Genomic DNA, 14,771 nt, shown 5'->3' with positions numbered 1-14,771 from the left:
AAACTGCTGCAGAGATCGACAGGTTGAAGGTCCCTGATAGGAGAAAATATGGCAATATGGAATTACAATAATAATGAAATTAATAATAGAACCTTCTATTTTTGTCTCAAGAGACCATCTTATGCTGGAGCCAGAAGCCCCAAACTATAGTTATTTTGGTAAAAATGTGCAAAATTGTCCAATATCCTCAAATAACCATGGCTCAAATAGGCTTAAGATTCCTATCAACTACCTTTTATCCTTTGCGGACCTGTGTGGGTCCCATGGATTTGTTTGTAAAGATATGGTTCATTTTTCTTATTTTTATTCTCCTTGATTGTGGTTTAAAGGGCAGGAAACAAATAATTTTTATAATATTCTGTTTTACTCTTACAGTCTAGTAAAACGAGGTACTATGAGTGTATTTGCATTCAGAATTGAAAGCATAATAAAGAAAATAAAATTCTGACAAGAATTTAATTTCATTTTATTATAATTAATTTAAAGGAATGGTTCACCTTTAAGGTAACTTTTAGCATGTTATAGAATGGCCAATTCTAAACAACTTTTCGACTGGCCTTCATTTTTTATTATTTATAGTTTTTCAATTATTTATATTCTTCTTCTAAATCTTTCCAGCTTTCAAGTAGGGGTCACTGACCCCATCTAAAACACACATGCTCTGTAAGGCTACAAATAGATTGTTATTGCTACTTTGTATTTCTCATCTTTCTATTCCAGCCTCTGCTATTCATATTCCAGTCTTCTATTCAAATCAATGCATGGATGCTATGGTAATTTGGACCCTAGCAACCAGATTGCTGACGTTGCAAACTGGAAAGCTGCTGAATAAAAAGTGACAAAGATAACAATTGCAAAGTGTCTCAAAATATAACTCTCTGCATCATACCCAAAGGTGAACATCCCCTTTAATTGAGCCTTGCTCAATGTCCCCTGACTTTAAGACTTCAGCTTTCCTGTACAAGCATTTAAAAAAATGGCAACCGAAAATAAAACTTTTTTTATTTCCAAGTGCCCTTATTTTTTATTTTCAAGCCCCCTGATTTATAATTTCTTTCAGATGGGTCACAAAATAACTGACCTGAAATGTATGTATATGTAATTTAAAAATAGAATATTTTCTTTTAAATTCTGGATTCTGCAAATATCTATCTATCTATCTATCTATCTATCTATATATATATATATATATATCCTGATGACGGCTTGAGTTTGTAAGCCGAAACGTTGAAATAAATCTACCAGCTTTTTTTCACTTATCAAGACCTATGTGTGTGGAAGTTATTTATATATATATATATATATATATATATATAGTAAAATATACATTTCAGCATAAGAAAGGGTATAATGGACACCCACCCAGCAAATGGATCTGTGTTGAGGGATCCACAGGTTAAGAAATCCTACTCTAAAAACACAGCGGTAATTTGAGACAGCACAGTGAAATGCTGTTCCTGCTGTGGTAATATGATAATGCATTTCTTCCATTTTGTAGCATATCCTTAACCATAGCCACAACACATATTTAGTTGTTTTAGAAAACAACTTGTGGTTGACCATATTATTTATCAGAATTATTCACTGCCTAGTACAGTCAGCTATTTACTCTGTACAAACAACTTGAACGTGTACACAGACGAGATCCGTACGTGGGGCTGGGTGAGCGCTCTTTCCAAAATCACACACGTTCCACTCTGGTCACGTGGACAAAGCAAACATTGTGCTAAAGGCGCATACGTATGATTCTTCTTTGGATAGAGTTGCTATGAGAAGAAATTGTGTAAAATCTTATCCTTTATTGATCAAACTTGGTTAAAATCATAAAGTCCAAATTTACAGGGCAGGGGAGTGCATGGCTCAACACGTTTCGTGACTACAAGGTCACTTCATCAGATTCATCAGTCATGAAACGCGTTGAGCCATGCACTCCCCTGCCCTGTAAATTTGGACTTTATGATTTTATCCAAGTTTGATCAATAAAGGATAAGATTTTACACAATTTCTTCTCATAGCAACTCTATCCAAAGAAGAATCCTACATATGCGCCTTTAGCACAATGTTAGCTATTTACTCTGTAGCCAGAGACAACAATTGACAACAAAACAGAAGCAATCATTTTGTGTTTGACACATTGGGGGGTTAGATGGTTGGGGGCAAGCATGGCCGCTATTGGGCTAAGATAACCATAGTGGTTTTAAAATACAAGAATAGAGCTAAATAGAGTTAAATTGTACTGTGATTGTACTGTATTTATTCTAAAGGCCTACAGCTAGGGTTTAGAAAAATAAATTAACCCTTATAATCTGTATATATAGAAAGAAAAAACATAGCTTGTTCTTTCTACTCCCTTCACTATAAACAACAATTTCACTGGCTTTAAGTGTGAAAATACACAGTAAAAGTGCACTAATATGAAAGTGGGATCTGACAAGGCCTACTTGGCAATGCTTGTAAACTTGAACCCTAGTTTTCCTAAGTGGCAGTGTGCTAAAATATATATTATGCAAGCCATGTGATCTCCAAGCTTTTGCCAGAGACTCCCCCAGGGGTCAAAAGAGTAGACTCATATTAGTGCAGAATTTATTGAGCGGGCAGCTACAGTATCTTCTGTCATAGGTTCCTCTAGACATTCAGGATCAGGGCTATTTAACTGAGCAGCTTTGAGTTCCATCAAGGAGTGTTAGAAGGGATTTGATCTTAGTGGCATTGTGGCCTAGAATGGGAAGCAGTGTGCAGGTTTTAGAGGCTAAATAGTTCCTCTTCTGGGTTTCACCTAAAGTGGATTCCCCCGAGGAAGTTATAGAACTCTAAGCAGAATGGATGATATTCCTCTTATAAGTTTTATAGAAGGGTATGCTTTGCTCAGTGCTGTCTATTAGTATCTATTGATTACACCATGATTATGCCCTGTATTATTTCATTGATCTCCTTTATTCTATACTATAGTATAATAGTGCAGAGATCTACTATTCTAATGAGTACCACTTATTCCCTGTTGGATATGTTTCATTAAAAAAAAAAAAAGAGCAGGAAAGGTAAAACAACTATCCCAGGATGCAATATGTCCCCGGGCAAAACTTCTCTTGTTAACAAAAGAGTCACTGGTCTGTTTAAAATAATGTTTTGGTTTTTGCTAAGGCAGAACCAATAAATCTTCTAATTATAACAGTTTTATTTAAGGCACACATATGAAAAACAATACTTGTAAAATTGGAAACGATTTGTGTCTTGTGCTGTCAATACTTTGAGGGATGGGGTGATTATAAAGCAAATGAACAATACTTTTAAATGTGCATTCACTTATCTTTCCAATTAAATTCTTGTTAAACAACTGCACAGACAGTAATATTGCCTCTGTGAAGCACTGATCAAGACAGGTTTATTGTAAGTTTTACTCTACAACAATTAATCAAGCAGGCATATTCTTTATTATTAAATTATTTAGGCTGGCAGTGTGCTTAATAAGAGCACAGTTTCTGTAGTGTGTGACCTTATTTTGATCACACTTTGTTAAGGCCATTGATAAAATAATAAGTTATTTTGCAAAACTTTCTCATTTTAATTTTTTCTATTTTAACATATTGGAAAATGACAAAGAGGTAGTTGTAGAATACCAATTTTTGAATAACTCTTGAAAACCTAGATGAAATTTATTCAAATTCTAATTCACATTTGTTCTTCAATATAAGGGAGATGTTGGCAATAAAATAATGATATTGACAATAAAATAATGAGAACATCCTATCGCAGACAGGTAACAGCTGGTATACAGGGTACAATAATATAAATCAAATATCACGTCTTAAGAGCCCCATTCTGATACCCAGAAGCTGAACCCAAGGCAGATAGGTTAAAGGGGGGGGCAGATGGTGGTCTCAGGTAATCATACAATGACATGCTGACCAAAGGTCAAGACTCTGCAGACAGAAGTCAAACAGCAGTTAGATACAGAAGTGTTGCTTCAGAACTGCAAACACCCATCCTGTCTCAAACTAGCAGACATAGATTTTATGGTTTGTGCATGTTGGAATCAAGAAACCATAAAATGGTGCAATAGGTATTGCAATATTTACTAAGCTTACATGCCTTCTAATATAGAAGGACGGCTTTTGACCATGTATGGTATATCTGTGTACCCTTTGCTCTTATGGTAAATGCTCTGTAAAAATGTATAAAAGCTTGTTGTAAGAGGAGTGTCTTTGGGAAGTTCTCATTTCAAAAATCTGGGGGGGGGGGGTTGTGGAAGCACTCTTAAGGCTAATAAACAATATATTTAAGTATAATGGAAGTGCTACTTACAATGCACTTCCCTGGGCCCCTGTCTCATAAGTAATTCAATATAAATGCAAATGCATATGTTTACAAAACAGGGGTTTTTAGTTACAAAGTTATGATCATAAAGTTGAAAAGCCACCATACCCTTGTTGGCGGGGGAGGATTCAGCCTTCAGATTGAAACCAATGCACAACACACATTGTGTATAGGTAATGCTATTATGCAGAGAAGTATCTTTTTATATTGTGACCTGAGTTAAGTAAGTTAGGGACCGCCATATGGGGTTTACCTTGACGTGGTATGGTGGCTTTTCAACTTTATGATCACCAATTGACTCCATATAGGTTCTAGGAGGTCCCCCATAGACTACAACAGCAATTTAGCAGGTTTTAGATGTCAAATGGTCAAAGTCAAAATTTTAAAGAGACAGTACATGATACATTTTGATATTCAAATGTTCTCATTTTTTTCAAATTCAAATCGAAGTACACAAAAATAGCTCGAAATTTGATTTTTTTTATTTCAAATTTTCACTTCAACACTTTATAAATCTGCCCCTTAGTGTATAACTTGCAATTATATCATTTTTGCCAAAGTGCATAACCTTGCATTAAGTTATTATCAGTTTTTTATGAGATTCAAATTTTAGTTAACTGGCCTGTGAGTGTACCTCATTGAAGGGTTTTAAGCATTGCAACCATTCAACCATTTGTCTAAATCTGTTCAAACAAAAATAGCTGCTCCAATAGTGTTAGAAAAGTTGAAACTACACAATGCAAAACAGTTTAGAATTATGCTAAACTACAAGGTATCTTTGTTGTACATTGGTACACTTTAAAATATACTTTTTGTACTATTTAATTGCCATCACACGTGTGAACGTCTCAGTCATCTACATATAGCTTTAAGCAGGGCCAATACATTTTTAAAGGTTTAATTCCTGTGCCATTCTTATTTTGCTTGCACCTAACACTTTCTGCAACTTTGCATCATTTGAGCCTTTATTAGCGTATCCAGTAAAAGGTCCAAAGTGCAGTGTTCTGGAGTCATTTAGCTCTAGGGAGTATCTAGTAAGGAGTTGTATGTGGATGCCAATGGGTCGCCAGTACTTACTGTACAAGGTGGACCTAAGTTGCCCTTAAATGCACACTGTTTACTGTCAGAAAGAAACCCTTGAACCATTCTGATAGTTGCGGGTACAAAAATACAGAGTGAGATGCATTATGGGCAAGAAAAACCTTCGCAAATGGTAGTTAACATTTAGGGGCATATTTATCAAGGTTCAAAATTGGTATTGAAAAAAGTTCGAAATTCAAATTCAAAAAAACAACCAAAATGAAGTCAAAGTTTTTTTTGGTCAAAATAGGTCCGTATCGAATTCAATTCGAAGTTTTCCCCAAAAAAAACTTATATTTTTCAAAGTCCACCAATTGACTCCAAGGTGCAGATTTATCATAGGTTGAGGTGAATTTTCAAATGAAAAGAAAAATCGAATTTCGAGCTATTTTTTGTGTACTTTGACTAGGGAACAGTCCAAATTTGAAAAAAAATTAAAAAAAATTTGAAAATTCGAATATGGAAATTTATCATGTACTGTCTCTTTAAAAATGTGACTTCAACCATTCGCCATCTAATACCTGCCGAATTGCTGTTTTAGCCTATGGGGGACCTCCTAAAACCTATTTGGAGTCAATTGGTGGACTTTGAAAAATTAAAGGTTTTTGGGAAAAACTTCGAATCAAATTCGATTGAATGCGATATTTCTTCGATTCGTACAATTCAAATTCAGCCGCATACAGACCTATTTGATCAAAAACTGACCTATTCAACCAAAAAAACTTCGACTTAATTTTGGTTGGTCTTTTGAATTTGAATTTTGAAGTTTTTTCAATTCGAAATTCAACCCTTGATAAATATTCCCCCAAATAGGTTCTAGGACAGAAGTGCCCATGCTTTACTAATGCAAGATCTACTTTAAGTGATATTGTCCCATTATGATCTACATCCATAAAAGCATTGTTACCACTCTGTGAAAAATATGACTTAAATATTGTGTTATGAGAAAATGCATTTTATTATTTATTATATTATATTATTTATTGTGTTATGAGAAAATGCATTTTATATATTTATTATATTATTTATATTTATTTCTTATGTAACCTTAATATAATAAATATCTGAATAAAACAGGAGGGTGATTTAGACAAGCTGTTTGTTGACAGTGTCTTGAGATCTACTGATCTCCAACTAAAGGTCTACTGGTAGATCCCGATCTAAGGAGACATCCATGTCGATATTAATATATTCAATCAGAATGTTCACTTGTGCAACCAAAACAGATACTGTACTTCAACTGCAATATTCTTTTAATAAAATTGTGAAGAGCCTGACTTTTTCTATCAGTAAGAAATACAAGATAAAAGTTTTAAGACTCGGAAAGTGATGGTGCCTAACTCTTTCCCACTTACAATCATGTGATTTCTTACTTTTAATAGGAAAAATAAATCATTCCTAAAAGATAATCTTATCTCATGTAAGCCATGTAGTTTAATATCAATAGTTTCTGATGCAGAAAAACACCCTGTAGGATAGGTGGGGGGGAGAGAATAATGTAGTTTATTTCACTGTAGCCTTGTTTGATGGTGAGCAAAATCCAACTAAATAAAATATATAGCATTTCTAAAAAAAAAATTTCTCTCTATATACTGTAATATGCATAATTTGCTCAAGAATGCAAAGGCAAACAGGACTCGTAGGAGGGTGGTCACAGTTTCTAAAGGTTAATATATCTGGCATGCATTGGTACTAAAGGTAATTATGAGACTATTATTAATTGTAAAAAAACTTGTTGGGGGGGATAAACAAATAAGTAATATAATTGACTATTTCAGCTAAGAAGACAGACAGACATTTGTATCACTCTATAGACAACTTGGGTTCCAACTAGCTGCTTAGTACAATCTTCTTTATATTTGGATTGAGAATGCCTTGGGAGTATAGAAATACTGTATAACAAACTGAACTAAGTCAGGGAAGTCATCAGAAGACCTACTGTAGAGATGTGCATTGTGGGTAAGTAGAAATTTCGATGTTATTCAAGAAAAAAAGAAAAAGAAAGGGATGTGTGTATGGATGCTAGGTTTTTATTTGGAGGAGTTGATAAACTTTGTCTTTTTTCAACCTGATTTAAGTATGTAACTATGTAACTATGTAAAGAGTCATCTTCTGAATTATGGGGTATCCTGTACAACTTTACAGACCTTCTTCAATACAATTTAGTATTCATATTGTACCATCTCTTGTGGATTATCTTTATCAACAGATCTGTTAGCCACTGTCCCTGGGCCCTATGATTAGGTAGACCAAATCTATCTTTATAATCCAATGAAACGCAGAGCACCATGAAAGGAGAAGTTTAATTATAAATGAAAAGTCCAATACTTTATTCATCCATTTAAACCGGCACTGAATCACCTATACATCAAAGAACCATCTGCTTAAAAGTATAGGACTTTTAATTTATAATTAACCTTCTCCTTTAGCCTGTGCTCAGTGTTCCATTGGATTGTATCGGACTACATGCTTTCCAGGGTAGCATTTCACGTGATGCACGCAAAGGTTCAGCTTTACCGGTGTGTCCCCAGATATTTTTTCTTGTGTTCAAATCTATCTTTTTGGATGGTTAACTTGGAAACGTCTTGAGTAGAAATAATCGTGGATTTGATTTTCTTCCGATTGCCTCTCCACTTACATCTCCAAGAGGTAAGAACTATGAAGGCTTGAATTCGTTCCAAAAACCCACTTGACTAAAGTCGAACCTAGAGCCCTAATTGGCCTGCATATACATGGTGCATCTCAATTAAATAATGAAAGCAATACGATAATTCCCCCATACAGCTAGAATTTCTTGAATGCCAGCTTCCTTTAAATGACAAATAGTGTATTTGCAATTATTATATACAGTTGTTCTTACTATATTATTATATATTATTATAAACAACCAAACATAATGTATGATCAAGCATATGTTTCCTGAAGGCACTACAATAAAAAAAAAAACAATAGCTCTCAGCATCTTCAGTGAGTCCCAAGAAGTCATAAGAAAAATTGAAATATTAAAGTTGGACAACGCCAATGGAACAATTCCACAATAGGTCAAAAAGTTGGTCCATTTTTAGTTTTTAGGCAATAGGTGGTTTAACAAAAAAACATCATCTCTAATTTACTGCATTTGCAAAAAGCCTTAAAGTAAGAGTGCTTTGTATTTCATTCCTAAACATAATGTCTTTATTTTAAATAACAATGATTCTACAGGAGCTGTCTCAAAAATAAGGGGAATATACAAGGATATTTGCACATGTTCAGTAATGTGCTTCATGATATAAGTGACAATCAATACATTGTCTACTCCAACCTGCAGGTTCATCAAGAGTGATTACGATTTTTATGACTTCACAGACATCATCATGATGGAGTACAGTACATATAAATTGTTGGGTGTCTTCATTATTTAATCAGAGTCAAATTTTGAATGTGCCAAGAACCTTCTTCCCTTTTAATAATATGTTTTGTTTTTTTATATCAATATATATATACCTTTATATACCATGCACAATTCTGCTAAGACCTAGTAAAACAAATGCACTTTACCAGCAGTACAGTTTATTATATGATGCAGCAAGAACTGACTTGCAGGGAACCATATTCCTCATAAAAGTTCTTCTCCAACTTAAGCTATGTTATCCATATTTCTAATGGAACTAATGAATCTAAATTTATATGGAACCAAATAAAAGCTGTGAGCTGGGTTCCAAAGGGAGGAAACTTAAATAATAGTTATTTTCTCAGTCAATAGTCTGTACTCAGTATGCCTGAGTATTCATGATGAATAAACAACTGAAAGAACAGAATAAAATACATAAAGATGGACAGCAATAGTCCAGTATCATTGGACTGTTATAATGTGGAGGAGAAAAACAAAGCAGCAAGTTCTCATTGCATTTTCTCTTCCCTTATGCCATGGAAACTTTCAGCTTCTTTCATATACTTCTAAGTCCTAAATAATGACAAATATCCCTAAATGTTACATGTATATAAGTAAAACCATTAATTTTTAACTCATGAGTGAATGAGATCTCTTGGGAATTTGGTTATATTGAGTATGGAAGATTAAAGGCAGTAATTGTAGCTTATTATAAAAGGCAGATTTTCCAAGGGATATCCTGGCTCGGCAGGCAGTGAAATGATTTCAGGCTCCAGTCTAACAAAACCAAGACTTGGATTGGAAGATTCTAATATTTAGAAATAACAAGAAATCAAAGAGTTGAGTAGCAAGCACAAAAGACAAGTCGATGATGTTTCCATAAGGTAGGCTCTGGCTTAATTTACATTCTTCAGTAGAATAAAATAAGCTACTCAATTTACAATAATAATAATAACCTAATTGTAAAAAATAAGTATTTAATGGTTATTGGTCTTATTGTCTGGAAATTCCCACAATAGCTATTGGGACCTACAGTATGGGTATTTCCTGTTCTTAATGATAAAGTAGTTAAAGCTATGAGTTTTTAGCTCTACAAGACAATACTCAATTGCTGGGAAACATCTTCCCCTGTGGCCATTATTGCCCAGAAAAGTTCAAAAGCTAACCACTAAACTTTTTTTCCTTTTCATTTACAGATAAGCTCAAAGCATCGTCAAAAACCAAAGGGAAAAATCTAAACATTGATCAAAATGGCAGTGAGAAAAGAATGAAAAAAAAAAAAAAAGATTCCTCCAGTCCAAGAAAAACACAGTTGAATTAGGGGAAGTCTAAAACTAGAAATGCACTAGAAAGAACGTACCCTGATTTACAATAAATAGTAGTTTCTGTATTGTGGACAGGTTCCCACTGACTCTGTATATCCCATCAGCATCCATTCCTATAAATATAGAAATGCACAAATGGTTATTCACTGACAGTGATGCAAATTTTTAATTAGGGTAAGCTACTGAATATTTATAGAAACAGAAGCTATTTACAAAAATAAAAACTTTAAAGCAGCTTTAAAACAAAAAGGAAAGTTGTGCAGACGGAAAAACAAGCAAGTCATTAGCAAATTATGATTACTAATGCATGGAATTACCAGCAAATAGTATATACAGTAGTAATAGAATAAAAAACTATACTTTAACTTATGAGTGATGTGTAAGTTAGGGAACAGGTATGGGTAGGGAGGGGAGATGTATAAGTTCCTTCCCATCACTTGAATGAATACTGCAATGCCAGATGCAGGTATTTTTGTATTCATGGGAGTGGCCACAGGTCTCTGTGCTCCAAAATGAAGTGCATAAACATGCCCCAATTCAACTAGGCTGGAATGCAGGGTCCAAGGGTGTAGGGTGTAGTACAACAGGTGGACTGTAAAATGTTATGAGGTAGCTTGTGGTCAGTCACTGCCTAGGCAAGGTTGAAACTGAGCCAGTGATATTTCTATAGAAGCTAGAGGAAACACAAAGGGACCCATTTACTCAAATTTCTATTTTCAGGTGGAGAATCCAAAAAATTTGTACGATTCAAATTTTTGCACGATTTTCACAATTTTTTTTTTTCCCACACTGGAATTTTTCAGGAAAATGTATTGATAAATAAGGGGAAATAACCCATGCAGATTTGGTTGGAGTATATCTCAGAACATAATGAGATAAATTTGAATTTTGATAAATAACTCCCTTAGAGGTTTCTGGATTTTTTTTCACTAGTAATTGTCTGAAAAACTTGCATTTTTAGAGGTTTTTGAGGTATTTATAATTTTTTTTCAGATCGTTCAGTGCTTTTTTTTTATTTGTACTATTTATATTCAGATATTTTAATAAATTCCATGACATTCATGGTTTTATAGGAGTTCTCATGGATTATATATATACAGGAATGGGACCTGTTATCCAGAATGCTCGGGACCTGGGGTTTTCTGGATAACAGATCTTTCCATAATTTGGATCTTCATACCTTAAGTCTACTAGAAAATCATGAAATAAACCCAATAGGCTGGCTTTGCTTCCAATAAGGATTAATTATATCTCAGTTGGGTTCAAGTACAAGCTACTGTTTTATTATTACACAGAAAAGGGAAATCATTTGTAAAAATCGGGATTATTTAATTATAATGGAGTCTATGGGAGACAACCTTTCCGTAATTCTGAGCTTTCTGGATAATGGGTTTACGGATAACGGATCCCATACCTGTATATATATATATATATATATATATATATATATATATATATATATATATTATATATTGATGTATTTATTTTATCTAATCTTATCTTATCTAATGGTAGTGTAGGGCTGTGGCTAAACACCAGTGGAAAAAAAACTATATTTGTTCTCAAAGCAGTCGGATTTGGAAATAGCACATTAATAAAATAGTTTGATAAATAAGCAAGTGCGAGGTAAAACCCGCCTCCTAACTGTTATGTTATATTTATATTAATGTAGGAGTCCTCAGTTCAATTTGTCCCATAAATTTTTTATTTTGTTTTCTTTAATGAGTGCATACTGTATATAGTACTGTATATTGGCATCTTAAACTACAAAAAAAGCCAGTCACCTTTTCCTAAACTGTTCCTAAACAGGCCTCTGAATAGGGTTTCACTTGGGTCTCCCACAATAAGGAGACAAATACATAGTTGGAAATATTACTACAATTACTGTATTCAGAATCCATAGTTCCTTACTCCAAGGACTTTGAAAGTTTAGCCAAACCAAACCAACGTAAATTGGAGGATTTAGGCAAGTATTTCACAACCGCATTCTCCTAGCTGGATCTTACATATATTATTTTAGAAACACAGTTAGGCCAAGTGTAATTTAGAAGAGAGAACTGACTTAAAAGTTCCTTTTTTTACTTGTGATCCTGTGAACAATTTTCAAACAAAATAGCTAAAGGCACCTTTATTTCAGGATTTACATAAAGTGTTGAGCAAAATATAAAGGAATGCAGTAGAAAGACATACAGCAAACCTCCATCTGGATTCTGACCATACCATGGTAATTGTGGCAAAAGAGCATTACTGTTCTGGAATACACAGTAGTGTAGTGCACAGCTTGCACTGAATGGCACATTTTTTTAATCAAATTAAATGGATATAACTCAAAGAAGTAAATAATGGCTCCTGTATTAGAAGTAATGCATTAAACTTCTCATTTATTTCAGAAACCCCAACAGCTTGTGACAAATCTTATTAGTTTTATATGACTTTGTGTTATGTTGTTAAGAGTTTTTTGTCTTGTATGTTTTGGGAATGGAACACACAAGCCAAAAATTGGGGGAAATTAGCAATCATCATTCATTTTTATGTCTCTTGATATCAAACATGACATCGGGGCTTAACCTACTGGCACACCCAACTTAGAAAGCCAAGAATAAGGTCCTACAAAATGGGTGTTTTCATGGAGCCACACTTATGTATTTACCTGTAAGTGTCTATTGTTACATGATACAGATTACTAAGTGACCACCCCTCTATGCCTATATTAGGAAAATAAGTGGCATAGCTGAGATAAAAGACCCTATGGATGATATTTAACCATTGAAAAACTAGACCCGTATGGAGGATAATTAGCCATTGCAAAACTAGACCCATATTTTGAGTTGTGCTAAGAACTAAAGGCAGTTAGCATGTAATTCCTCTACTGAGGACTTTTTATAGTTTTTGTAAACTAATCTGTGAGTACTATTACAATGAGGTACAGTATGTGGTATACTGCAAGTTATTTATTAATAAAAAATGTACTGTTGAATACTAAGTTGTTTAAGGAGTAGAGTCCTGAACTGCATCATCTGTGAGTACTATTACAATGAGGTATGTGGTATACTGCAAGTTGTTAAACTAAAAAATGTATTGTTTAATACTAAGTTGTTTGATACAATTTTTTTTAATTTTAGCACAATATATCTGTGTGTAAATAGGTCAGAATGTGGTTTATATTCTACCCATTACTGGTCCAAGGGCATTTGCGTCCCCCAAGTCACTTTTTCCTATGCCCATTGACATACTATGTTTTGATCCGAGGATAAGAAGACTTTAAAGATTTAGCAGTGTTCAACATTATTTCCTTACAGAAGTGTGTGTTTTTACCCTCTCAGAACAAATCTTTTACTTGGCATTACATCTAGTTTTGTGTATAATCATAGCAACAGCAGTTAAAGTCAGATCAAAACTTTATTCTGGCTATGTATCATGATTCAGAGACGTAAAAAATAACCATTAAACTCCCTTTCAAAATAACTGCCCTGGAACTTGAGAAAACTACACAGAGACCTCAATGTTGGAGGATCAGAGTTAAGCAGCAGGCACTGAAAGAGATTTTATAATAACTCATTCCCATCCTACAGTGCCTATATTAAAAGTTGTTGCAAAGGTAGCTATGTTCTCCTGTTGCACAGCACAGGGGTGAAATTTTAATAAAAGTTAAATTTTTTGCCTGCTCATTTTTTTTTCAGCAAACAGATTTACTTATGATTTATTTTCTAAAGCTTTTTTTTTCATTTCACCACTGTTTTTTTTTAAATGTTTTTTTTTTGCAGGACTGAGATGGTGAAACTTTTTCTCTTGTGTGAGCAGTATCAGACAAACAGACAGTTCATAACAGGGTGAAGTCCATTTATTGTTACATGTACAGACTCTGTGAGCAAACTGGCATAAAAAAAAATAAAATAAAACAAAACAAAATCCTTGTCACACTTGGGCTCTAACTAATACACGGGGTATTTTCCCTCTCTAATACCAGTCCCCTACTGGGATTCCTGGCTAAACACAAGTATAACTCCACAGAGTCACAGTACCTTTACAGAGTCCTTTTCCTTTGGGAAAACAGACAGCAGCTCCAAACTGTTTCACTCAGATCCCAGGTCTCAACACTTTCAGCGTGTAGCCCAATCTTGCTCTCCTCTCCATCAGCTAGCAGATCTAGCTTGCTATTTTTTTCCCAGTAGTGATGGATGAATAAATTCGCCAGGTGCAAATTTGAGGCGAATTTCCGCATTTTGCGAATAAATGCGCAAAAAATCTGGCGTGTCCAAAAAATTTGGATGTGCATCAGAATAGTCGCGCATAAAAATTGACGCTCTTCTGAATTATTCGGAAACCCATTGACTGCAATGTATTTCACAAATTTTTCACCATTTTGCAAATTTCACGAACCAATTCGCCTATCACTATTCCCCAGGTGAGACTTCCTAGGGGAATTAACCCACTCAGGACTGCTGTACATATGGGAGTAAAACATGAAGCTAGGGGAAATACAGGTATATCTCCCTTCAAACTGTTCTCCAGTTATCAGTTCACACTTGGTATAGTTTTGCTGCTTTTTACCAGTGTTTTTTTTTTGTGAATCCATGCAAATTTTGTCATTTGTTTTGTTGTGCTAATAAAACACAGTTTTTGCACCAGCCAAAAAAAAAATGCAGAGAAAATAAAATGTTTAAAATGTCATTTTTCTTTTG

At 34.2% G+C, this 14,771-nt stretch overlaps 1 protein-coding gene across 1 annotated transcript in view; it reads right to left on the bottom strand.

Annotated features, from left to right (window-relative positions):
* Window positions 1-14,771, bottom strand: part of LOC108702260 (rho GTPase-activating protein 15-like) — a 297,375-nt gene that overhangs the window by 127,105 nt on the left and 155,499 nt on the right. The window contains exon 7 of the mRNA XM_041578094.1: window positions 10,125-10,204. Coding sequence (XP_041434028.1) covers window positions 10,125-10,204 — 80 coding nt within the window. The remainder of the gene's footprint in view (window positions 1-10,124; window positions 10,205-14,771) is intronic.

Source organism: Xenopus laevis, chromosome 9_10S (genome assembly GCF_017654675.1).
Source record: "Xenopus laevis strain J_2021 chromosome 9_10S, Xenopus_laevis_v10.1, whole genome shotgun sequence".
NCBI classification, from domain to species: Eukaryota; Metazoa; Chordata; class Amphibia; order Anura; family Pipidae; genus Xenopus; species Xenopus laevis.
The sequence above is the reverse complement of the archived record's forward strand: the minus strand, read 5'-3'. Positions and strand labels throughout refer to the sequence as shown.